Genomic DNA, 27,930 nt, shown 5'->3' with positions numbered 1-27,930 from the left:
ACGTTTAAATCTATACAGAAGATAGTTTAAAAAAATTTGGCGCAACAATGTCTAAATAAGATTAGATTTTTTCCCAAACACACGGTTGGATTAGTTGGCCATTGGAACAAACAGACGTAAACTACCAACGGCTTTGTGATATTGCTTGGTACTTTTTCTCTTGTGAACTTGTGCAGCCCTATTCTATATTAAGCTCAATGGTGGAGGATACCTTTCTCATAACTGAGTCCGAAGTTCATGTAACATTATATGCGTATTAAAGAAGTTTTAAAATAAAAGAAGTTTTAAAATATCCAGATATGTTACTACACCCAAAGAAAAAATACTTTACCCAAGAACGAAATTTTAGACAAACGAAATTCCCTTTTAATATAAAGTAGTTTCCTTAAGAGCAAAAATTTGCGTCAAAGAAAAAACTTAGTTTGTTTAAATTTTCGTTCTTCAGAATAGAAAATTCTTCTTTCAGTGTACCATTATAGAGAAGAGATAAACCACCGCCGCTTAGCCTTTTGATCTTCGACATAAATTACTAAGAATACAAATTCTATGCCAAAAATGTCTTCCTTAGCAATATGTGTATTGCTGCCGACCGTAACATATAAGCGTACCATATGGTACTCTTATTTACCATCACTGACAATCGGTGGTTGGTTGTTGTCAATGCCATTTCGTTCCGTTTATCTTGTATCTTTTTGCTGTTCTTCGAATCAAGTCAGAATGTTAACGACTGTAAAATGATAGACTCGTCGCGGATACATTTTTTCGCATAACCTCAACAACAAATCCAGTAACTACCACAGACTTGTTAAGAAAACATTCAGTTTTGTGTGAAATAAATTGGCGGAAAGATTTAAGGGAATCATATGACCACAAGTGTTTAACGAGTTTGCTACTTGGTCTAAAAAAAAAAAAATAATAACGAAACTTAAAGAAAACAAATTAAAGCCATTACGAATATAAATTTAATGTGAAGTTATCGGGATAACGGTTGTGCGATTGTTTGATGGTATTCGTTTTTGTGTTGCCTTGAAGGATTCCATACGAAATTGTGCGCGCCCTGCCACCCTCATTTTTTTAATCGAAGAGGGGAGAAGAGAAAAAAATACTTTAACAAAGTGCACTGAACACCTAAAACGGCACCCTTCGTCCTTCTCCAATGATTTGCCATTGAAAGTCTACTAGAAAACGCTGTATTGTTTTTCTTGTTGTTGTTTTTGCATTAGTGCTTTCACGATTCATCCTGGAAGCTGTATGGGAATCGAAAAGAAATAGACCCTCAAAATCCACACAAAAAAAAAACAAGGTGAAGTGAAAAACGCCGTCAGTCATTGTGCTTTTCTTTAAGTTAAGTTGTGTGGAAAATTGCACAGAAAATTGCAATAGACTTGGGTCGCTAACCGCCGTGTTTGCCAACAAACCCATCATCCACTTAATCTTTGTGTGGTATCAAGGAATTGTATCGGGAAAAAGTGCTTGGAAAAGAAATCCCAGAGTTAGTAAGTGTTCAAAACCAAAAGAAAACCTATTTGCCTTCTTGGAGTTGTGTGTGCTGGAGTTCAGCTTCAACATCAACATCGTCATCATCAGCTAAAAGCATCAGCTGGAATCACGACCAACCATCATCTAAACCACGAACAATTCAAATTGTGAATGTAAGTATTTGAAATATGTATCCAAGAATGAATGTACAACGTGTCTATCAATATATACACAGATACAACTGTGATATGTTCGAGGTTGAATGAGTGTTTGTGTGTGTGTGTACTCGTATATCACTGTTTGTATCCTTCATCACACACAATGATTGTGTCAACTGCATAATTTTGCAATTGAAAAAATGAATGGGTGAGTGTGTATGAGTGCGTATGCGTATGAATTCGAATCTAGACATTGTTGTGTCCAAGGCTATCTGTTTTGAACACACATCCACTCTGACATACGACAAAGGCACTTTAGTGGGTCTTTTTCCCATGCTGATAATCCCTGCTGTATTGGAATTTGCACTATAGTCAGTCTTGGTGTTGTCATGTTGTTAACAAAACCTACGACAATTCCATGACCCCTCCGTAATCAAAACTATATTTACATTGAATTGGGCTTCCATATGAGTATGTTAAACATTTCCAACTCTTAAATGATTATATTATGGTCAACTGGCATTCGTTTGTCCTTGTTTCTGTGTTGTGTGTGTCTTTGAAATTATCCTTGCGGCGACAGAAACAGAGCAAACAAATTTACAACACTAAAGTCTCCTCCGTGTCGGGAGGCGGGTGTATCCCAGCTCCTGCTTGGAGCCTTGAAGCAATAAAACGAATTATTGAATACGAGAACACCACAAATAACAATGAACTATTTGTATGTTGGGAAGAAGAGCTCAACTAGGAGAAGAAATGTCGATTGCGTTGTTGTCTGCTGACGTCTGTCTAAACGATGACTCATTTCGAGGACATTTCAGAGACGTTGTCACACAAGTCGAGAGTGAGAGATAGTCTTATTCATCATTACCAAAGTTCGGCACCTCAAACTTATGAAAATACTTGAATAGTGACTCAATCATCGAGGTGGCATTGAGAAATTTTATCATCCTTTGGAGGAAAGTTGAATCATTAAAATTTAATTATTTATACCATCCTTGTTTTTTATGGATATACGAAATGTATTAATTTAGGAAAGTGGGAAGTAATATGTAGGTAGTTTTTGATGATTAAATAGGTCACGGACAGAGTTTGGCCTCCGGGAACGTTGAATATGGGATGGGTGAATAACCATAACCTAATTATGGCAAACATATTCTTTTAATTTGTTGAAAATGTATGGGACTCTCTTTCGAAAAGATTTTTTAAGAGAGATTTATGAAAAATAATTATATAATTTTTGGGAGATCAGTATTATTATTACCCTTATTTGATGCGATCACATTCCTTACGGCTTAGACGAAATTCCATCCATCTATCTGAATGTAATTTGTTGGAGTGTACGGGGTAGCTAACACGAACTGTTAGCAATTCAAACGACCCTATTTTTGATGTTATTGATTTAAATGTCAAAAATGTCCGAAAGTAAAATAAATTTGGGAATCCATTCAATTTTTCCCGATATGACCATTTGTTGACAAGACTATTGTTCTGAGCCGGTCAAAAAAAGCTTCTTCAGCTTTTGTTGATCGCATTCATACTGGCAATTTTTTGACATTATCTTGCTTTCGAATATGGCTCAAATGGAAATGGAGTAGAAACGATAATTTTGGGAATATACAGCAAATTTTTTTTTCGAAATTTCATCATTTCCCTGCAAGTGCAACAACTTCTTTGTCTTTCGAATCTAAGCTATTTTACTTTGATGTAAGCTCAAGTCTCTTTTGGAACTTGTAAGGATTTAATTTGACCCAGTTTTTCAATATTTGTTTGATTTGATTGTCACTGTGGTAGGGATTTCGCTTTCACTCGCCATATCAGGTATTCGTGCAATATTTTTGGGATCACCACCTTTGTGTCCAGTAAAGCTACCAGTACCACTAGAATGATTTATAGTGCGATACACTAATATTTTGTTATTTGATATTTGAGCTCGCCACCAATAGCAGGTTGTGATTTTCCAGTCTAACACAATGCAATATTATATGAATATACACGAATGCCGAAATCAGATACATACTTTTCACGAAAATAACATGATTGCGACAAACATATTCTATATTTACCCTACAAACATTTTGCTCTTGAAACATGTTTGGAGTGATCAGGAATATGATCTGAGTGTAGATATCATTTCCAGCTTAACAAATATGCCAGAGGGAATTTGATAAGTCTTAGTGTAAATATTCTTCAAGGAGCAAAATTGTCGCAAAAAAGTCGAAAACAGCTTTTTTTTTTGGTAAGATGATATTATATAAAATCGTGTACTGATCAACGGCGATCATTTATTATAATTTCAAAATCTATTCGGATGTTTCACCCAAAGTATACCTTAGCTTAAGGCGTCAAATAGTTAGTTCGAGTTTCTAAACATTTGTTTGTTTGCAGCAAAATGTCTTAAATATAATTGTGTTGGATACATATGTTTGCAATGTATTTGAATTTACACCCCCAATATTTATTTATATAAAAAATATGTAAGTCGATAAGCAATAATGAACGGGTACTCAGCAACATACATTTTTATTGAACATTATATGCTTGCACTTAAAAAATAATGTGCTAAAATTTTGAGTTCTAAACATAATTTTTACACCGAAACATATGAAAAACAGTGTTTTTCTTTCGTGTATAAGCATGTCCACAATACCACGTTTATTGGGATTGCAGGTGCTACTTCTAATGGTAGCTCTTTTTTATGAATGCTTACCTTTGCATTCCAAGACACTAGAAAAAAAAGTGTAATGGACAAACACACTTGCAGAGTGGTAGGAATATGTACATTTTGGTATAGATTGAAATTTTTCGACGCCACTGCTTACGCACACCGACAGTAATCCGGACGCACAAATACATAAGCACACCCACTCACACAACAAACAAGTACATATTGTGTGTTGAGAAAAAAGCTTCAGGCTTCAGCGAGGATAAGTTAACCTTCGTATTGTTTATGGCATTAGCTGTTGAAATGTTTATGGCAATCCTGCAGCTCCTTCGTCTGGTGGTTTACTTTATTGAACGTAAATGAAACTAAAACAACCCGACATATTGGGTGGTGGGTGCTGGGAAAAAATAGTTGGTAGTCAAACATAAATGACTCGTTGGAGTTCATACACATACATAGGGCTCATACACTTGGCGCCTGAGAAATGACATTGACGATTTGGAACAATGTATACGGATTCCTTAAAAACAAGCAGGAACAGAGCTACAAATACATACAAAAAATACCATATATTTTTGTATATTCGCATCCCCAAAACCATTGTTACGAACATGGCTAGTGATTATTATGACTTACCAATATCGAAGGTACAATAAACCAATCGATTAAATTACAAAATGGTATCCCCTATTTCATAGCCCTGTGGCCAGAGCGTTTTTAATATTTCCTGCAAGGACATTGCACAACAAGAACTAAAGAACAATGGGACAATTCCAATTTTGTGTGGCACGTGTTTTGTAATGTTTGAACAAGAACAACGAATGATTCCCCCAGGAATTGAACCCAGACAAATAAACACTCATGCTTACAAACACATATAAACCAACTGGGAGAATATCAATTCACAACAAAACTTAATCAAACTCGACAACAACGCAAGTACAAGCAGCAGTAGCTGCGACAAAAGGGACAAATAACAACAACTTCAACATCCTTTTCTGTTTTATTGTGTTGTTTTTGTTTTCCTATTTGTATAGGTGTGTATGAATATTATATTAACTTTGTTGGGCCCGTTGGGCTTATTCTTATATCAAAGCAAGACATTTAAATCGTCAGAGGAACCGGAAATATTGCGTTTTAATTATGTATGTAGATGAACACCAAGAAATTCAACTGTTTTTGTTTTAAACTCTCAACATAACCCGGAGAAAGAACTAACAATTAAACGTGATTTTCATCGATGGCACGTACGACCTAAAAATGAAGTAAATTAAAAAAAATTGTCATAAAAAGTTCTACTTTGTGGTTAATTTGGGTAATGAGATTTAATTTCTTCGCAAAGATGTATAAATATTTGTGAGGGTAAAAAGCAAATAACCACCCTATTGCAGAATATTAATATTTACTATTACAGCCGCTAATCGTAGCCTTTGCAATCGAATTCATTTTCCCATCGGAAATTGTTGATTTGGATCGAAATTTAATGCGATTTTTCCAGCATTATCACTAGCATACAATTTTACCTGAATAACAAAAGTTAGCACCACTAAACAACATCACTTCTCAAAATTTTTGTGGATTTAAAAGCAAACAAGTAAACATGGTCGAAAGTTCGGCCAGGCCGAATCTTATGTACCCTCCACAATGGATTGCGTACAAAGTTCTCATAAAGACTGTCATCCCCAATTAAATTACTTCGGCTGTGGTAAGAGTTGCCGATGGCAAGGTATCTTGGTTTTATATAGAAGAGTCGGAAAACATAATTATGAACCGCTATAAACCAACGTACGCATGGTAATTTAAGGGCCAAATTTCAACCGGAGGTGATATATATGATTATGGACCTATATGGACCAATTTTCGCTTGGTTGTTAGAAGGCATATACTAACATCTCGTACCAAATTTCACCCGGATCGGACAAGAAAGACGCTCCGCAAGCTCTTGAAGTTGACGAGGATCCGGTAATAACTGGTAATGTACACGGACGAAAAAGACTGTTTTTCATATGTTTGGATGTAAAAATTACATGTTTGGAACTCAAATTTTTTAAGACAATATTTTTAAGTGCAAGCATATAATGCTCATAAAATAGCATAACATGTTTGGGACATATATGTTAATATGTTAGAACATATTATGTTTGGGACATAAAATGTTTGTAAGTATAATATGCTTAGATGCAAACATATATTAATTTGGAAATAGCCTATAAACATATATGTGTTTAGAAGGAGAAACCTGGAGAGTATGCTCCAAGTAAAGTAGTGGAAGTAACCAATTGGCACCTTAAAAATATATCCACACAAAGAAAATTTCATTAAAATTTTTTACTACCAGTGTATGCCCTAAGGTGAAACATAATATGTTTGTACAATATTTTGTTTGGACCAATCCTGAAAATATATATGTTTGAAGCAAAATGTGTTTGGGGTATATGTTACAGAAGCGATTTTTTTGAGGGTGTAGGATCAATATAAATATTTGTGATAGTCACATTTTCATATAGTTCACAGTTATTTGTACCCTGAACTCGTAAAGCTTTAGAGAATACTAAATAGGATTTAAATTATTTTTACTACAAACGAAGAATTCACGACTTTCGAACATTTTTCATATCAAATGTAATGCATCGAAATCCTGTCATTTTTCCTTTCAGCAGTTCATTTCAAACTGTAATGAATCATTCTTATTAACACCACCACCAAACATTCTAACCAACAAAAGAAAAAGAAACTCAAATATGTGGGTACAACTGTATGCGCGTTTGATCATTCCAATATAGACAAATTTGCAAAGAAAATGAAATAAAAATTAAATCACGAGACATGCATGGTAATGGAGAGATAGAAGAAAAGCAGCTAAATAGGAACTGGTACAGGAGTAATCATTTTTGCCACCCCAGTTCGCTGTTGTGTGGAAACGTGCTATAATCACAATGTTGATGATGATGATGGTACTGGGCAAGGATACTTGGATGGGAGAGCGAGAGAGAAGAACACTTCCAAAAAGGAACACATCAAAATCAACAACAAGACATAACGTAGAGATACATCATGAGCCAGCAAAATCAACTAACCACCCTTAGGCGAAAAGGGCGAGGAATGAAAACAACAATCCTCGCGAACAATAAAAACACCAAGAACAAGGCTAAAATCCAAACTGAGAAGTAACGCAGCAGCCAGAAGCCAGCAGCCGTCGCTGCAGCTGCTCCCGAGGCTAGGACAGTCACATACATATTTACAAATGCTCTCAGTATACAAAGTGAGTTTGCCGAAGGATAACAAAAACAAAAATAAAAATCCAGGACAAAAGGGTATAGAACCTTCGCATTCTGAGCCAATTAAAAGTAACAAAAACACCACTGATTTATTTGCAACCAAAACAAACTTCATTGGAAATTCATGAACTCCATACAGATAGTGGTGGTAATGGCTGCATTTAGCTATTTCACAATAAAAACGCACGTGTTGCAATATTTTACGTAATGCGTAAACGAATGCAAGTAATGGGGCTGATGAGAAAAAAAATTGACCGTGTAATATTTCCTCCATTTGCGAATGCACAGAATGAAAAATTCCATGCAATGAGAATGGTGTAAATGCATTTGAAATACTAGCACAACCACACGCACACACCTATACATATATGAAAAGTCCTTAACACCCTAATTCTCTAACAGTCCTTCAAACCAACAGGCTTCCCAAAGCCTGTTGGTTTGATGCTCCTTGCACCATAGCTCACACCTGGTCACATTGTCCAAAAGACCACACGAACGATGCCATCATTCATATCTCATACCGCGAAATTGTGACATGATATCATCGCCAATTGAGTAAATGGTCAGTGGTTTGCGGATTGTGGATTGGACAAATCAGTTGGTTTGATGAGACTCTTTCGTTTTAATATCCCCCTGCCTTTGATCATTGAAATTTGCAAACACTTTTCCATATCAGCCCATGAATTTATGACATGAGTCATTTTTCTTTTTTGTATTTCAATAAGTGATGAGTTTGAGTGTTTGTTTGTTCCTGGCCTTATGAGAATGGTGATGACCGCGGTCTCTACTGTCACACCGGATTTCAGATATTTATCGGTGATAATGGTGGTCACAAACAACAAGACGTTCATCGAAGGAAATGACCTTTTAATCAAATAAAATGTCCAAAAGATATGCGATATAAATATTCGTTATTGTTGCGTCTTACGTCAATGTTTGCAATACTGTGGCGAGATGGATTGCAGTGTGCGTACGTGATTCAATTTTCGTAAATGTCATCGCAAAGAATTTTTAGTTTGTCATGTCATTCTTTGAAAGGGCAAAACTATAAAAAGGAAATAAAAATGAAAGTAGTTATGTAATACGATGGTCGAATTGATGTGTCATTAATAAATCTAAGGCACGTATGGAGAATTGACTATTCGATGATGTGGTGGAAGGGGCAAGTGTTTGACGTCAATCAGAAACTTGGTTCATTAAAAATTTTAAGAACTTTAAGAAACTCGATTTTATCACAATTTTACAACACGTGATTTGGAGATTAAAGTCCCAGAAATTATTGAATGTGTTCCAACTTTGAGTTGTAGACTATACCCAATAATTTCTGGGGCTTAGGTCATCGATCTATTTTTTAAACCTACCTCTATGTTACGGCATTCGTCGAAAAAAGAAAAAAATAGCCCTTCGTTACATGAAATGCTTGCGAAATTTTGATCATGTCGGAATATGATAAGTCTGAGTTTGATTCTAATCAATACTTTTCCATTCGAATACAATAAATTTGTAAAAAAATAAATTAAATAAATAAATAAATTTGTAAAAAAGCAGATGTGTTCACATCATTAATTGGCCATCGTATTTCAGTTTTTATTGTATTTTTATTTGGATACCCTTTTGTATGTCGAGCGTTAAATTCTTGGTTTCCCAAATTGCTAAAGATACACACATCTCAGTTTAAATGTCGCCACTCTGGTCAAATTCAATAAACAAACAATGCACCCTATTCCCTCCGCACAGTGGTCCGAGTTTTAAGTGCAAATATTTGCATTGTAACCAAAACATGATACACAAAATATAAACTCTGCAAGAGAACTGAGGGAAGATGAATGCTTTGGTGATGTGTGTGTTTTGCCATAGAGGACAAAAATATGGACATGAGATGTTTATGGATATTTTTGCGTCAAACCCTGGGGCAATTTAAATGTATAAATTGCCATGCATGTTTGTATATGTTTTTATTAAGGGTATTCACACTATGGTGTCAAATATCTTAAACTAAATGACAATACGAGTACATGCATAGGCTAATTGTTTATGTATCTTAGGCTCATTAGCAATGAACGGAACAAAGTACATTATGTTCTGGATTAATGATCGATTAAAGATGTCTTTCATAATAGTTGGAGTAAATATTATTATAAGGCGAATATATATTCGGTGAATAATAGTAGGTGTAGCCTTTGAATTAAATATATAGTTAAATTAAGTCAATAAAATATACATCTTGAGTAAGGCTTTGGAAAGGCTCTGAAAGAAATTTCACTTCTGTTGTTAAGTTTGTTTTAATCCGAGTGTAACTAAAATTGATTGAAATATCTGATAAATATTAAAATAGCCAAGTAACTTCATATAAATTTTTTTCAATTTTAAAATGTTCCCTTTACTGTAGATAGTCGAGAATATTTTACCGCCTGATAATTAGCAAGGCTGGTTGCATTTGCCAACCTTGCATGCCACACGGAAGTTCTTGAAACAAAAATTCAATGTTTTGTTTACATATTCAGCTTCTTAACAAGAGCTCGACATATAAGAAGGGTGTTATGGTTGGTGGTTGCGGTGGCAATGAACGTATTAAAGCTCAAGAACCGCAAACAGTTTTAATGGCAATTGTTTGGCGGCTGGCACCACCAACATTTACACGGAATAATATGAGCATAAAAACCTACCCAGCATGTAAGGAAAGTGAAACGAAATTAACCGGTAGTATGGAAAATGTTTCAGTAAATAATCACTGAAATAAAAACGTGGAATTAATATTTCGATATGGTCACAAAGACGATGTGAAATGACCTCTGAACAATTTCATGCCTAAAAAGTGTAGCCTATTGAAATTAATTGTGTTGTGACCAAAGTTATCAATGGAGGGAATAAAGAAGGTTTAAATGGTTTTTGTGGTTGGGAAATTTATTCTCTTACATTTATTTCATATAATAAATCTTACTTTTAGAGGGCCTCCTTCTTATAGCCTACACAAGAAAAAAAGTTTACTTGGATCCAAAGATTTTGACTTTCCGTTGAGGATTTTGGTATTGATTCCGAGCGAAAGAAGCACCTTCTTTGAAATAAAGACATGTTTTAGCGACCTATGTGACTTTAAATCTAGAACCAATAAAATTAAATTTAGAATAGAGATTCCATATATTGAGTTTTCATTCTCTTTTCGCGGTATATGAATAAGTTATTCACCTGATATTAAAGATTACACAACCTAAATTTTAAGATGCGAAATTTACAAAATATTAAGGACAAATTTTATTAAAATAATAAAATTTTAATAAAAATAAAGTTTATAATCTTTGCTTCAAATTTTTTTTCATTAAATTTAGGACACAAATTTTGCAAATTTGCGTCTTTCCTTTAAAGTCGCATGTCTTTGAGGCTAATTTTCCTTAAAGTAAAGAAATACATTTTTGATTTAAAGAAATCGTTCTTAAATTAACTGAAATATTGAAACTTTATACATAAAATAAAAACGCTTCAAATATAGGCTAAGACTTATTTTGAGGATTTAGCGTCTTTCCTTTAAAGTCGCATGTCTATGAGGCTAATTTTCCTTAAAGTAAAGAAACACGTTTTTGATTTAAAGAAATCCTTCTTAAATTAACTGAAATATTGAAACTTTATATTTAAGATTTTTCTTATGATACTCTTTCAGATTTCGAAAGTAATTATGATTTAGAGACGATATTATCGACATAAACGAATGTGATATATTTTCTATTCATGTTTGTATAACCTTTTACAGAAGGATATTATACCCTGGAGAGGTTATTTTCCGTTTATCTGGGTAGAGCGTGTCAAATAATATTATTCTGCAGTATTATTCTGTTAGTCTTGCGTAAAACTACCTTGATCGTTTCGAGTTGTCTAAGGTGGCTATTTGACATTGTTGCTCAAACGATCGAAGTTAATATCTATTGATGAATTTAATTTAAGCCCTAGGGTGTTTTCCTGTTCAAAATACTTTTTTTTTGCTGTTGACAATAAATACAAATCGACATAATAATCTTTCGTTTAAAAAATCAATCCAACCATTGTCATTGTAGAATGTATCCTCAGTTTATGAACTTTCAAAGTTTCAATATGTCAGACATTCCCACATGATGATTCGCTAAACACAAAACTGCTTACTTATCTGTCCTTTACATGCATGAACTTCTATTAGAACTATACCATATTTGTTGACTAATCAAGTAAATGTATGATAATTGACCAAAAATACGCGGCTTTAAATTTGCTCTTATTTTGTATTTAAGACTGCTTTGAATATCCACATATAAACGTAAATAATTTAGAACTGGAATTTGTATTCGCCGCTAAATTTTCGTGATTATAATTTATAAAGACAATTTAGCAAATCTCGTACTGTTCTTAGCACACTTACTTCTATGTTTATTGGGGTGAAGAAATTTTGCAAATATTTTTATTGGACTTTATGACCCTAGGAACGATTGTTTATGAGATCACACCGATTTACTAATTGGAGTAGGACAGTAGAATTTAATTTCTCCATTAATTAAATTTTTTGTTATTGAACATTAAAGCGTTCCTGGAATATTTTCAAAATTGAACTTAAATTTTATTACCCTAATGTATAGTAGAAGTGAATACGAGTACTTGTTTCTATCACAAGGTCCACCATGCATCATACATCCAGGCGGTAGATTCGAAGACACAGGCAATAAAGTCATGAGTGCCGGTCGTATAATAAATTGAAAAATTGACTTTTTGTAGAAGAAGGTCTCCACCAGGCCATGGTTTTGTTTTCGATTTTTTTGTTTTATTTTCATTTAATAAATTCATTTGTTTTTTGTATGCGCGGGTGTTTGCCTCCGATGTACAATGGAAGATTATCATTTCAGAACACACTGTTTGAGTATGATGAATTTAAATTTATTTCATATTCGTATTGTTGTCTAAAGGGGTGACAGGGTCGAGTTGGCAAAGTAGCACTGGATATTGGATAGTGACTGGTTTTCAAAATCTATTCGTATGCATTTATTCATCGTCCCAAGCATGTAGGTAAACAAATATGTGAAACGCCATTCAAATCTAGTTGATTTTCCAACTGAAAATGATTTCAAAATCAAAACGGAAGGATGGCCAGACGAACGGAAGCAGGAGTAGGATGATGAAATGTGACGGACGAGAATTACATGTCACCAAACAAACACTCACCAATCAAGAACCCATATCTCCAGTTGGCACACATGAATGGAGCTTGAATAGCGCCTAACCGTTATAGATATCCACACCTTAGTTTCGTTATAATGGCTAAGAACCTCCCATTGAGTGGCTTACTACCTCCTAGCCACATGCAGGAATCAAAAACATGTAGTTCAAGCATGGATAAGCCCTAATGCTTTTGTGGTTCAAGGTTCGAAGTACTTGACACCAACTGCAAACAATCGCCTGCTTCAAGCGTAGTAGTTAAGTCCACTTCAATGAGTAGACAAATGAAAAAGTGGCATTTACATAAACGATTTCAAGTGCAGTCTACATTTATTTTTAGTTCTTTCGACTTTCATGAATACGGCAAAATTTATAGAAAGAAGAAACAATAGTGAATTCAAATCAAAGAAATACAATTGGAAATTTTGTTGCGCAGTTACAAAGAAGACTCATAGTTTCTATAAGTACTTGAAGGCTTTTGTAAACATTCGGCTCTACTATTAATTGAAATAATTCTGAAGTATGTTAAGGAATAAGCAATGTGAAAACGGATACAATAAGGAGTTGTTCGACAGATAAGGTCCTATGGTTTCGAATTATGGAAAGAAATAAAGTATGTAATACCCAATATCCTTGAAAAACAAAAAACCCAACAGTTTTTTATGTGAATTGGTAATATTGAAATATGAATATTAATTACTTGATAAATAAATAAGTACCATTGGACTTATTTCAAGGGCGAAGTTCCTGTCAACCAGTCTTGATTTACGCTTTCTATTACTTTAGTAAATTGCACTGTCATTTTATATTCATGGTGAAATTATGTGTCGATGTGGAAATTTGATCATGGATATTGGGTATTGATGACTTTAATTCTTTTCATAATTCCTTTGGCAAAGTTATCCTTAATATAAATATTTTTAATTTTTATCTATCAAACATCTCCTGATTGCATTTATGCATCAAATTGAAATGGTGGTGTACAATTTACTCTGCAAAGAATTCTTCATAATACTGTGTAATTTAAAATAAATTAAAATAAATGAAAAAAGTACTAATTTTACATACGATAGGGTGATATATACAAATATTCCGACATTATTCTTCATGTGAAAATAAAAATAGCCTACCTAAGTTTAAAAATTGGTAGTTTATGAACTGACAGTCACCAAATTCTTCTGTAGGCATTTGCTGTTTTTGTTATGGAGAATTATCGATTAGAAAAAAATCGTTAGAGGATGTCTTAAGAATTACATCAGCTGAGTGCCCTAATGTCAACAGTTAGCAATATTACTACTACTAAGTACTAAGAATGTGTATAAACTTTGTATATTCTTCAATTTGTTTATAATAATCACGTCCGATCATATAAATCTATTTTATTTTAATATAGGTAGGGTTTTTACGACATTTTTCCAAGCCTATAATTTTCTCAGTGTTTAAGCGTGTTATAGTCATTCATCTTAATATTCATTCATTTGCATTCTCTAGCTGGAAATGAAAGTCGTAATGCAGCAAGTGGTTATGGGATGATAATGATGACATATACATATGCATTGCAGGTTTAATTATTTATTTTTTTATTGTAAAATTCTGTAATTTTTTGGTTTTGTCTGCTGCCTATTCTGGCTGCTGATATTTCAGTATGTCAATGGTATCAAAACGATGTCATCATACCATCGCTATCATCCTCATAACTTTGTTTTATCATCATCAGCAAGCTATCCTCAGTTCGTCATCATTGAGTGCGTTTGCCATAAAAATTTGTAGCGGGTTAGATTTGTCTCTTTCTCAAATATTTTTTTGCGCTCAGTTTGTTTGCCTTCTGATGGTCACATTTTAATTTAATTTTCTTCGGTGATATAAAAACCTAAATATTTTATAATAAATTATCATTTAGATACACATAAATATAAGAGGAGAAGTGTCCATGTGTATGTGTATGAAGATATGCAATTTTTGTTGTGGCACCATAAATATGACACACGCTTCTAGATATTCATCCGCTCCCTCTAAATTGGTTCGTTTTCATTTTGATGCCATAACCGAGATCTTATTTGAACGAGTTACGCTTTGCAATTAAACCAAGTGAAATGACACTTGGTACGTAATAGTAGAGAGTACTACGTGTAAATCTATGACAGCTGTCATTCTCAATTAAATAATTGTTCGTTGGCAAACAACTTAGGTTTTATTTGACACCACCACTGCATTCGTATGTGATGATGCGATGATGTCCTAAGGTGTGGTTCTTGATTGCTAGTGTTATCTCTTAAAGATAAAATAAAAGATTGCTATTGACTACAGTAACATACTTTCGGAGTTTAAAGTATCATTTTTATGAGAGCTATCGTGTTACCATGGATTCTACCGCTGACGAACACTAAGAGCAGCCTGATATTTCAGGTTTTTAAAGTTCTCCAAATGGTTTCGCCCATAGTGTGACATTTTAGAAAGCTCAATGAATTGAACAAGGGAATACTGCAGTGACATATTAGGTATGTTTTCTTTTAGTACTGGATGCAGCGTTCGTATAATATTTCCTTTCCAGAACACCGTTGCACTGGTGTACTATCAAGTTGACAAATATTTATATTATTGAAGACAAATAAGTGTGATTGTGATGAAAATATTGTTAGTGTTGAAAATTATATTCTTCCCCTGTGGAAAATTACTGGAAAAAATATGTTTGTGGCGATAATGTTGTATTGGGTTTCATTTGTTGGGTTTATTGTGAAATTACATTGAAAGTTACTAGCCTATATATCTCCCTCTCCCAAAATGCCCTTCCGACAAGAACCGGTAAAATTAGAAAACCAAAACTTCCTGCATATACATCAAAGAGATAATTTGGCCCATGCCATTGCTAATGAATATGCATTCCCATTTGAAGAAGCGTGCGGTTAATGCATAAATATGTGAATTACATTACGAGTATGCACATAGAATTGTTTGCAGTGTTAACGCTTTGCTGGAGATGTATTCATGTAGCTGTCAGCCAGAAGTCTGATAAACGATAAGCATCCAGTTACTATGGTGCTACGCTACTGTCATTATCATTACACACCGCAAACATCTTTTGTGGTTCCAATTGGTTGCATCTACTACACTACACAGTCTAGGTTAGTAAATGTGCAATTGTGGCAGTTAATTAGAAGGCGGCAAAATTAACCCATTCAGGAGGAAACTGAGGATTATACATTTAACCCCAAGAACACTGGTTGTAGTACACTCACCTATATCACTGAAGTTAACTCCAAGTGATTGTACTGCAAAGAAGTTTTCAAGTGCTGTATACTAATGTTGCTTGGTCTGAGGACATTTGGCCCAATGTGGAAGGTTAACATTTCCTACTTGAGATGTGTGTTTGACTAAAGCAGTCAAGAGTTTTTGTAGTGTCTTGTTTACATTACATTCCCCCTCATGAAAATCATAATTACGTTACCTCTATACCTTGTAATGATAATTCGTAGCTCTTTAAACGGCTTAGCGCTTTCGTATTTTTTTTTGAAATTGTATCCAATTTCTTAGAAGCAAATGAAATTTTAAGTTTGTAGGCACTTATGGTATTATGCTATTTATAACATCAAAGTGTTATGGTGAGAGGTATTGTTTCGAAGGAAAGGTAAAACTTCTTAAGATTTGGGGGATATTGTTATTTAATTAAATTACTGGTTGAAGCAAAATAGGCATTTTGTTTGGTGATTGAAATGCTCGGATCGATTACACAATGTTTATACTTCATATTCACACGAGGTTAACGAGGAAAGGTAGTTTATGTAGTCAAAAGGTGAGTTGTAAGTTAATAAAATTATACCTTCACTCATTTATTATAACTTTTAAAAGAAAATGATCTAAGACGTCAAATCAAATCAGCACTCATTGATAAGAGAGAAGTCCATCGAATGTGATATCGCAGTTGGCAAATTGGACTAATTGATTCGCACTCTATATTTCGGGAAAATTATTATTACTCAAACAACTTGCCCTTGCATAGAAATTAACGCATCGTTATGTATTACTAAACTAAAAAGTAAACCTCCATATATCGCTTCCATGTTAATTGTCATGGACACGAATATATTTTCGGTTTACCCACACTGTCTCGGAAAATGAAGTACGCTAATAATTTTCTGAAGACAGATTACGATTTATTTATTCTGCATATTTGCATTAACATTTTCACACTTCCAGTCATGATGCTTGTCATTTTGGTTCTTTTATATGGGAATCATGATGACAGAGTTGGCAGCTATAGAGTAACAATACTCGTATGAAGCGAAATACCAAGACAGCCAAAATGAAATTTTCAATTCTTGAATGCCTTCTTCCCTTCACCAGTTGGCATTTATTCTGTCTCCGTTCTTCATAAACCTCTGACCTTACTGCTTGTTTGCAATGGATGCCAGTCATATCGCTTCAACCAAGATCTTCATTCATAACCAAATGTGGGTCTGGGTGTCTTGTGCGAACAGACACAAACACCTAAAATACTTTATAAATTATGACAAGATATGGGATGGGAAACGCTTCTTTGACAACCCACAGGAGGAGAAAGTTGTAAGTGATGCAAAAGATTGTGGTCTGACATAGTGCAGATTCCAATTCCAAACCTCGGGTCATTGGAGTCTCTTTGTCGAGAGGTTCTTTCATTTGTTCCTCTTTGCCTCCACTCTATGAAATTGTGGAAGAAAAAGTACGATCGATGGCATATAGTGTGGAATAGTAAAGGAAAATGAAGTACAATAAACCACAATAACATTTACTTATGTATGTTAAATATGCCATTGTAAGAAATTCATTGGCGGTATAGGATTCATTGTGCTGGGGCCTTATGGCTGCTTAAGTATGTAAAGAAATATTTTACAGAGATATTTGGTATATAATCCTCGTTACATCTAAGCAAGTGAAATCCATGTGGGAACCATTGTTTCTATGTCAGCTGTTAATGGAGTGGGTGATGTCACCTGAAGGCCAGACGTCTACAAGAAAATCTTCTTGTAATTCCCTTTATGAATTTTGTTTTAGGTAACACTAAATCTCGTTGATCGTTAGTCATGTACAATTTCATAAATATTCATCTAAAGTTCTTGGTACATGAGCGTGTTTCGAAGCCAAGAATCAGAATGCAATTGTTTTCAGTGAGTAAAGTACTATACACAAACAAGATTTAGAGTAGAAAAAATTGGGAGACTGGATATGGAGTATAAACTTTGTTTGTTTTTATTTAAAGCTTCATGGTCTAGTTTTATTAAATGATGGTAGGATTGAACATTACTTGTTTTTTATAGGTTTAAAATGTTACCTGCTACTGCGGTTGAATGAGAATCACTTGATTCTCATCAGTCCTACATCCATTAGGTATTTCTTCAGTTAAATAATGCTTCTCAGCTAAAAGTAAGGATATAAAGAGAAATTAATCTTATGTACGGTAACAGAGAGCCGCCGTGGTGCAATGGTTAGAAAACCCGCCGAATATACATAGGATCGTGGGTGCAACCCCAGTTTCGACCGAGCACCAAAAAGCCTTTCTTCGGTGGATTATCCCCTCTCAGTAATGCTGGTGACATTTTCTAAGTGTTTCAAAGCTGTTTTAAGTGACTTCACCGCAATGTAGAACGTCGTTCAGATTCGGCTATAAAACGGAGGTCCCTTGTCATTGAGCTAAAAATAGAATCGGGCAGCTCTCAGATCATCACTATGGTATTACAGTGGGCTGAATATTCTTAGTGAGCTTGAAATATCGGTCTGCCACTAATCTAACCTAAAACTACTGTAACAGCAATTCATTTATAGTCGTAATATTATTTAGGTATAACTTTCAAAAAACATCAAATAGAATTTCCAGAAGCTATTGCAAATCAATAGCTTATATTAAAAATATTAGAACATTGTATTTTGAAATACCCTTATGTTGACAATTACGTTTTCATCTTTCTTTTCAATCGTCTTGGGTGCAAAGGTCATTGAATTCTTGTACATATGTTACATATATAGAAGAACTCATGCACATACCATCATTATCCATTGTCAGAAAGTACAATTGTATCTAAGCATGAACGTAGAAGTTTGTTACAAAGTGCGTTTTTTTGTCAACCAAAAACATAAATGGCATTCACATTTCCTTCTCCCGCAGTTGGTCATAAATCAAATTTAAATCACCAGAAACACCCAAAAAAATCTTTTTGGCTTATGTACCAAAAGACTTTTACAAATATGATGGTAAGAGCATCTACATACATACATGCTATATGTATATGTGAACACTTGAGAGGGTCAGCGAACCCAATTAAAGATACCCTTAATTCTATTTATTTTATAACAATTACCCAAAATCAAAGCTTTTGTTGGATTCTTTGGGAAAAGAAAGACGGAAGGGCCATTGACATAGGAATAAGTCCCACAATAAAATATTGCTTCCTGTGATGTCTATCTTGAGTTATCCCAAATATATAGATATAGATTTTTAGTGATTGTGCTAGTTATCTATTTCAAATGATATTAGAAAGAAAATATTAAATCCCTAAATACAGTTTAAAAAGAAATTGTTTTATCATTTCGAATTTTACCTATGAAATTTCAATCGCTTTGAAAATATTTACGATCGTAACTCAAAAACCTTTTTGAATTCCAATTTCTTTTCGATATTCGTACTTTGATCCCGAGGTACCATCAAGATATGTGTATATTCTTAATTAAATACATTTATCCCCAAGGCGTAACATTCATACATGTCTTCTAAATTTTCTACACGCCAAGATGCCTTCGTAAGTACTTACGCATGTAATTCATTTAAGCTATTTCGGCTTGTAATGTAAAGAACAAAAACTCTTATTTAATTTCAATTAACTTTTATGTGCCAGAAATTATGTTTAATTGATGGTGGCAGTTCCTTTACGAACGGACAGACAGATAGACAGACAGACGGACAGCACTCATCATCATTCACATGTCCATTCGAGCTTTAATGCGTTGGTGGTTGTTTGACTGGTTGGTGGTTATTTTTAGTTCATTTGGGTTTCTTTATGTTAAAAGTTTATGGAAATTCCACATAATAATAAATTAATAGTTAAATAAACAGGAATTTGAGCACATGGACTAGGGCAAAGTTCTTAAAGTTGATTGGTGGTTTGAACCTTAGACTATGGGCTATTGAGTTGTGGTGAGTTGTCCTGAAATATTTTTTTGTATTTAAAACTAGGGGCAAAGAGTTAAACTCAAGCGGCCCTGATCATATAATATTGCAAACCATGCCACATCTCTATATGCAAAGATCTCCTCAAACATGTTTCCAGACCAAATGTTATTTTTGGATGGGGAACATGGAATATTTTTTAAGAAATCAGATGAAATATTCTAGACTCTGAATGAATCAAATGCGGAGAAAGCCTCACTCAGAAAGTAGTGCACTCTCTATTTCACTAAAGCTAAATTAACTTTATTTTAGTTTATGAAATTATTAGGTTTGGATAAAGTTTCTTTTAATCTAATAATTTTTTTGGGAACGTTAGTAAAATTAACTAAAAAATGGGAAAAATTATACTTCTTACAAAATAGTTCATTATTTCTTTAAATTTGTAAATTTTACTGCAAATGCGCCCATCTTGAACTTCGTATTGCACTAAAGACATTCTTGCAATTTTGAATTCCAATTTTTTGCTTTTAACTACAAAATTTTCTTTAACAAGTAAAAAAATAATTAATTATGTCTAATAAATTTTCTTGAATTTGTCGAAAAATATTTACTTACTTTTGTGATATCGTGGTGACATCAGCGTTTGTTTAGTTAAAATTTTCTAAAAATAATCTAAATTTTCTAATATTAACCAAATTATTTTCCTGGTGGGTTCCCTGTTTTTTCAGTGTTGATATGAGAACCGAAAAATCTGGTCATGTTTCATTTAGTCTTCGAAGAAAAGAATGTCCTCCGCCTGTATTCAATGCAACAGTAATAGAGTCAGGATACAGTGTGAAAAAATCATGGATTGACTTGGAATGAATACTTTTGAACATATATAACAAATTCTTCTCTTAAAGCCAATATGGACCTATGGGCATACAAGGCCAAATAGAATCTGGTTGTAATACTAATACATCTAGCAACATTTACCAAACATTCCTAATTTTAATTTTCGAAATTCATAATTGTGGTTTTGAAATATTTGTGCAATTATTCCCAAGCAAGCAAACCAATGTACAGTTTATGCACCCCTAAACTTGTTTGTTTCAATTATCCACTTTGTAAATATAAAATTTTTGTGGTTTTTATATACGGCGATAAATTCCTCCTGAAATATGTGCTATAGAACGTGAATATAGTCATCAATTATTGTTTCTCAATATGCGATTGGAACTGGTTCTACAATCTTAACTGACTTGAGTGGCGGCTTGTAAGTGATTTGAAAGCAAATTTAAATTTACGTAATTAATATCGATCGATTGTTGGTCGAAGCTGTTTTATTAATTCTATTAAAAAAGCTACCAGCAATACAATCATGATCTATTCATTACAATTCTTGGTTACCCTTTGAAAGTGCTGAAAATATTCTGTATCACCCGCACGTGGTTAAAAAACAAACAATTTAATGTTTTTTGTTTTACAATAAATAACGATTTCATTTCTACAATGGGTGGAAAATAGTGATGACACTTTATTACTTGTTAAGGTTATGTATATAGAATAGTTGTAATCAAATTAACAATACCAGCATTTTTATACCCAAATATCCAATGTGCATGCATATGTATGAATATTAGACTGGTTCCTATTCATTTAGTTCTGAACATTGTTTTAAAAATAGGGTCGATTTTATTATTAATGTAGATCTTAGTTGTCCTAGCTATCAAAGTTTTTTAAAATACCAATTTCAATTGTAGCTTAACAATTAATGAATAAATAAAATAAATAATTATTAAAATATATTTATACGTTACACGATAGGCTTGAGTGGTGCCTGCTATATTAGAGATATGTTATGATATGTTAATAAAGAAAAATTATGATAAAAAAAATTTCCCAAAATATAGCTTGACTAAATTCTTTCTCTCTTCCATTAATCGGCTCAGAGAATCCTGTTAATTTGTTTGTTCTCGATTCTAGTTAAATTGATTTAAATTTCATAAATAAGGGCCGGTCTTAGGTACATTACACAATTTAAGTGTATGTATGTATGACAATATTTCTATAGCGACCATCATGACGTCAGTAACCTTGAATAGAGATTGTAAAGAGGCTGATCCAATATAAAATAGAAAACGACCTTAAATTACAAACAGTGACTTGGTTGATGTCATTCAACTCTAATGTTGTATCTTTTAAATACACAAAGAGAAATGAAAAGGTGAATATTCTGTGACAAAATATTTTTATCTTTGAAGATCACTAGAAATCATCACCATGGGCTTAGAAAGCCACGCCAGGTCTTGAGTTCGAATCCAGAAATTGACTAATAGCTAACAAATCTTAACGATGCTTTAATTCTTTGTAATGATAGCAGCATTTTAGCTTCAGCGAGATATGTGAGATGCAGTAAGGATTAGGTAATAAGAAGGAGAGCCATTATGATAGAAGTGCCATTAGAGCCGGGATGCAATTATGAGATTTTGATAAGAACATATAATTTTAATATATTTTTATATTAAATTAATATTTATTTTATTTATTTTTTATGTGTACTTATTTCTTTTTTCTTCTTAGATTACATAGAACCTGTTTCTAAAACCCAGAATATAAAATAGAAATATTTTTATTCAAATAAGCTTTGTAATTTTTTCTTATGTATCTTACTATTGCCCAATCAGAAAACTTCCCGCATCAAGAAATTTTAACGAACTTACACCATCAATACCACTTAAGATTAAATTCAAACTCTCTATTTTTCAATGTTAAAAATTAGGAGGCCCTCAATATTAATTGATGTACATTTATTTCCGGTCTTTTGTCTTTTCTAGAGTGTAAGATGGAGCTGATATAGTCTACATAAAACCCTTCTCTAAAGACCGGCACAAGTTTTTGTTTGAAATCTTGTTACAGTAATCAGTTCATACAAAAGAGTTTTGAAATTAAATTTTCACAACTCTAACAACTTTGTTAGAGCGTATTTGTGTGTATATTTTAGTGTATGTATTTGTAGCTACGTATATTTCTGACAGTACAAGCAAATACTCTTTTATGCACAAAGGTAGAAAAATCTAAAATCTTTTGAACCATATACATTTGAAGGGGTGGACCCCTCTTCTTTTCCCCCCTACCAAAAGTCACGAATAAGTTTTTTGTTTGTTTTGACCAATAATTCCACCAACATTCTGTACTTTAAACCGGTTGTCCAAAACATCTCAAATTGTAACAGATAAAGCACGTGTTTTCGAGAAGTTGCCAGATTGTGTTAATTGACAAGTAATGTGGGATTAGGAAAATACATTTATTTTATTGACAAAAGAAAAATAAATCTTAAAAATAATTGGCAAAATGTATTGGCAAGTAGTTCATCTATTTCAGGTGTAAACGCATACAGCATAAAGAAAAAATTATCGGAATTATCCGCGTTTTATTATAAAATAGTCTATGAGATCGAATGAATTAGTGAAAAGCCTTGCTAAAACCAAAATTTGAAAACAATTATTCTGCAAGTTTAGCTAGAATACTATGTGGATATATATGGAAGGGAGATGGACGAAAAAGGGACACGGACGAAAAAGACTGCTTTTCCTATCTTTGGGTGTAAAAATTATATGTTTGGAACTCAAATTTTTTAACACAATATGGTTACTAAATTAAATATGTATATATATGAAATATTACATTAAGAGCGTCTTATCAATGTAATCTCATTATTTAATTTTTCCTTTTTGTATAGATAAATTAGTGAAATATTTCTCTACATGTAGGTGCAATGTAAATGGTTCCCATTATTTCTTTCACTCAATTGTCTAAAGAAGTTTCCATCAAATCACCAATTCCTATAAAATCGATTGGCAACACTGTTCTTTGAATTCTCTCTTCTGTCTCAAATTGACTTCAAGTGCCTAAGAAAAGCATGTTTCGTTATCAAAGCTGTTTACTACATCATTTCGGCGCGAATGGGTATGAGATGAAGTTTGCACACCATGACGTCTAAATGAAATGACGTCATAATGTGATCTACAAAAGACATTCAACGAGTGAGGTTCGATTTTTCTTTTTTTTTTTGCGGCTCCTCATTCGGAGATTTTATTATGATCAATGATCATTATAATTTCACAAATGTGGTAGTAATCTTGTTGTGTCTTTTTTAATTAAAATGCCCTTAAAATGTGATCCGTCGTGTTAAGAATAGAATTTTTTTATTACGAATTATGTTTGTAACTGCTTGTAAACATGCATGTAAGAACCAAGTGTCATCATTAGGCTTCGAGGTCGAATTTAAATGAGTTTAAGTTGGGGAAAGAAATAATAAACGATCTCAATGTGTGGCGACATGGAATCACAGCTGCCTCTATGAAATTTTTTACTACAAGTTCAGTATAAGTGTTGACAATCGAAAATATCAAAACAAGAACTTCTTTTCCATAAGGAATATTTTGAAATTTAAACAAGACTTGGCATAATGTTTTAGAAAATGTTTGGAAAAGTATTGCAAGATCACTATATATACTACATATATATTCGACTGATTGTCCTAGTTAGCCAGTAGTCACAGTAAAATTCTACCCTGCTATTGTCACATCCTATTGTTCACAAAATAACTGACATTTATCTTTGCCACATTAAAAAACAAATCGTTATTCATGTATTAATGATCAATTTTTATTCACATGAAATTTCATATTCTATTTTCAGATGTCTTCGAGCAGAAAACCACCAAGACTGCAACATATTATGCAGCTTTGTCTATTGTCCCTGACGCTAATGCTATTGTTGCGCATTGAAGCGAGTGAGGCCGCTGTCCACTCTGTGCTAACGTATAAAAATACCTCAACACAACTGGGCCAGACTGTAACCTCCAGTACTCTGCTATGGGAAACATATGATGTCAAGAACAGTAACCAACTACAGTATGCTGTTGAGGGTGGCAAGTACATTAGTGAGGAAGAACACTATCCCATTTATGTTTGTCGTGTGACCATCGAAGGTGTCAATACCATTGGTCACACGGAGAAAATCCAACAGGCCCATGTTTGCGTGGCTGCCCATTACAAGAATACCAAATACGATCACTTTGATGTTCTCATTAACAAGGGTCACTTGGGCAAAGTATCGTGGAAGCATTGGCGTAAATTCAATTTGGGCATTCCAGTGGGTGCCATTTGGATTGACCAGTTCTCTTATATAGCAAGACATAAATCGCCCCATTCCGAGGGAGAGCATATAAAGGGAGCTGATTATAATCTAGGTCGCCTAGACCCTGAGGGTTTGGGTAAAATTAAGGCCATGGAGGGTGATCGACAACAGGATTACGATGAAGGCGAAGTGTTGATAGAAACAGAACCATTCCGATATGAGTTGAAGGATATTGAAATAAAAACAAATCAAATGACTACAGCAGTTAATGTCACTGAGTTGGGTAAGTGGAGTGAGATTATTCTCGGAAGAATTCGCAATTTAAATGCTCAAACATTTTCCATTTTCAGCGTCGGGTATTTTGGCTAATAAAATTGACAAATACATTTTGGTGGAAACTGTTCTTTCATATGAATATGATTACAAACAATACTGGGGAACCCACGAAGGTGTTGCCCGAGGTTTACCCACAAAAGTCTTCGAAAATGCCACTGAATCGCCGGCCGAAATAAGGTGGGCTTTGAAATCCGTTGACAAACGCATGGAAACCAAGTCCGTACGTTCAAAACTGTGGCCCGGTACAGCCATCAATGTAACACTCAAAGGAAACTACATGAAAATTAACGCCCCTTATAGAGCCAAATTGTATGCCTTCTATGCTGGTAGCGAGGATAGTATATCAAGGAAAATTTACTCAGAGGTAAGTGGCGGATATAGTAATGCATAGAACTTAGCTAATAGTTTCCAATTGGATTACAGGTGGAAAAATCATATTTAGCTGATGTCAAATTGGAGTTTAGCCCAGTCTATTGGATTGAGAATGGAACCTTTGTGCCAACCACAACCACCACATCAACTACTTCCACTACTACTCATGCCACCACGACAACTGGAAATCCCACTCCTATTCACGAGCCCCCATTGGTAGAAATGATGAATGTGGGTGAGACAAATTCCGGATTAGGCTCGTTGGAAACTTCTATGCTAGATTCGCCATCAAGCAATGAAATATCCCAAGATAAACCGGACAATCTGGCAAAGCGTCACCAAAAGCCCGCTATGGCAGGCATAGGTCTATCACACAATGCATCCGGGGCGACAACCCTGTCACAAATTGTGGTCTTCGCTAGCATCTTCACAATACTACTCTCACTGGTTATTTAGATTAAGCCCCCAACATTACCAACATATAATCATCCGATATTATAAACGCTAATAATCTCTTAGTTCGATCAATGATAGGTTTGTCTTGATTTGAATTTGTATAGAAGTTATGCGAAAGGAAGAAATTGGTATAGGCATAGAATTAAATTCCACATCCATTCACCCGCAATTTTTTCCTTTGCTGTACGTCACCTTTTTCCCCGTCATCCTTCCACTTGAACTCTTAATATAATTTAGAATAGCATTTTTTATTTTCTCTCGTTGTTGTACCTGTTGTAGGCCCCTCCGAAACATTAAAATCGTCAACTTTCGCTGCTATCTCCCTCTCAAGAATAAGCGAAATGCATAACGGATGGGCATTAAGGAAGCAAAAGATCGTATTAAAACGAACAAACAATGGAAACGAAATTTGTAATTAAGCGAAACCATTTGTGGTAGTTTCTAGTTTGTGCTAATTCCCCTTAAATATCGATCCCTATTTAATTTAAGTCTCAAATAGTTTATGGCAAATGCAAATTGGAAGACAATAATCGAAGAAGTAGGAATGTATGAGGTCTTCTCAACTTGTATATCTTTAATTTATGTCAGCTTGTTTTTGTATGTATGTATACTCACTATCCGCATTAAACAATAAGGTCCCAGTCCAGTCCACTTTTAGAAGTCTAATGTGTACACCTTCATATGCAATACTAACAAACGATATCTGTACAGATCATTGTGGATTTTTTTCCCTCGTACAAATCCTCCCCTTTCTAAATGAAATTAAAACAATCGAATACCGAACCAATTGGAGTGCCGCCTTGAACGAAGCCGTTCCATGTTTGTGAATGCTAATATTGTCCGAACCGAAGGATGCCTTGGTGTTGTTGCAGTCTTTAGGCTGCTGGGCTGGGCGTATGTATAATCAATTTTAATTAATAGAAACAATTTGTTAGTTTTACTCGTAAGTACTCAGAAAACAAAAACTGAAAAACAAAACAAGAACATTTCCAAATATTTTTATAATGTATAAACAATTCTTTTATAGCTTTTAAGCGATTTACGAGATTTTTTTTTGCATAAATATATAATAAAGACAAAAATCAAAATTATAATTGTAAAAAATAATAAAACACACAAACTAAAGAACTTATATATACATAAAAATTCTATATAATATTAATAATAAATTTTACATAAATTATTAAATATTGTATGCAATTTGGATGGATTTTTTAAAAAAAGATTTTGTTTTTGTACTCTCTATATAGCCTTAATGAAGACATACATGTGGCAAATATAATGTCTTTAAAAATTTCTAAAGCCTACGAAGCATTGGTGTTGTTGGAATTTTTTGTTTGAAAAAAATTTAGATCATTACACAAATATAAAATATATAATAGAGCTGCTGTCAATAGTTGGAAGTCTATTGCAATCCAGGAACTTCCTTCGTTTATTCACACATAAATATGTTCCAGAAATTTAATGAATATTGGGGTTTCTAAAGACCCAACGAATAAAATGGTGTCTATGGGGCTTGTATTTAAAAATTTGTTGATGCAAACCATGGCCAGTTGATATTTTCCCTAAATAAATGTTAGAATCCAAATTTGAAATCAATCTGTTTAAAAATCTATTTACCGAGCCCTTTAAATGTAAAATCAAAAAAGGTATTAATAGATATCGAAGTCGACAATGCCGTTTTGTCAAATAAAAAGTAAATGTCGAAACCATATATACGAAATATTCTGCCGAATATCGTATGGAGCTTGATTCTTA

At 33.7% G+C, this 27,930-nt stretch overlaps 1 protein-coding gene across 1 annotated transcript; it reads left to right on the top strand.

The window, feature by feature from the left end:
* The first annotated feature begins 715 nt into the window (after window positions 1–715).
* Window positions 716–27,360, top strand: uzip (beta-pore-forming protein unzipped). Its single transcript, XM_075309552.1, has 4 exons — window positions 716–1,652; window positions 24,568–25,291; window positions 25,359–25,708; window positions 25,768–27,360. Exons 2-4 carry the CDS (start codon window positions 24,568–24,570, stop codon window positions 26,170–26,172), a joined length of 1,479 nt encoding a protein of 492 aa, XP_075165667.1. The 5' UTR covers window positions 716–1,652; the 3' UTR covers window positions 26,173–27,360.
* Window positions 27,361–27,930: the final 570 nt, after the last annotated feature.

This window comes from Haematobia irritans, chromosome 5, assembly GCF_050003625.1.
Source record: "Haematobia irritans isolate KBUSLIRL chromosome 5, ASM5000362v1, whole genome shotgun sequence".
NCBI lineage: Eukaryota > Metazoa > Arthropoda > Insecta > Diptera > Muscidae > Haematobia > Haematobia irritans.
This window is presented reverse-complemented; position numbering and strand designations above follow the sequence as displayed.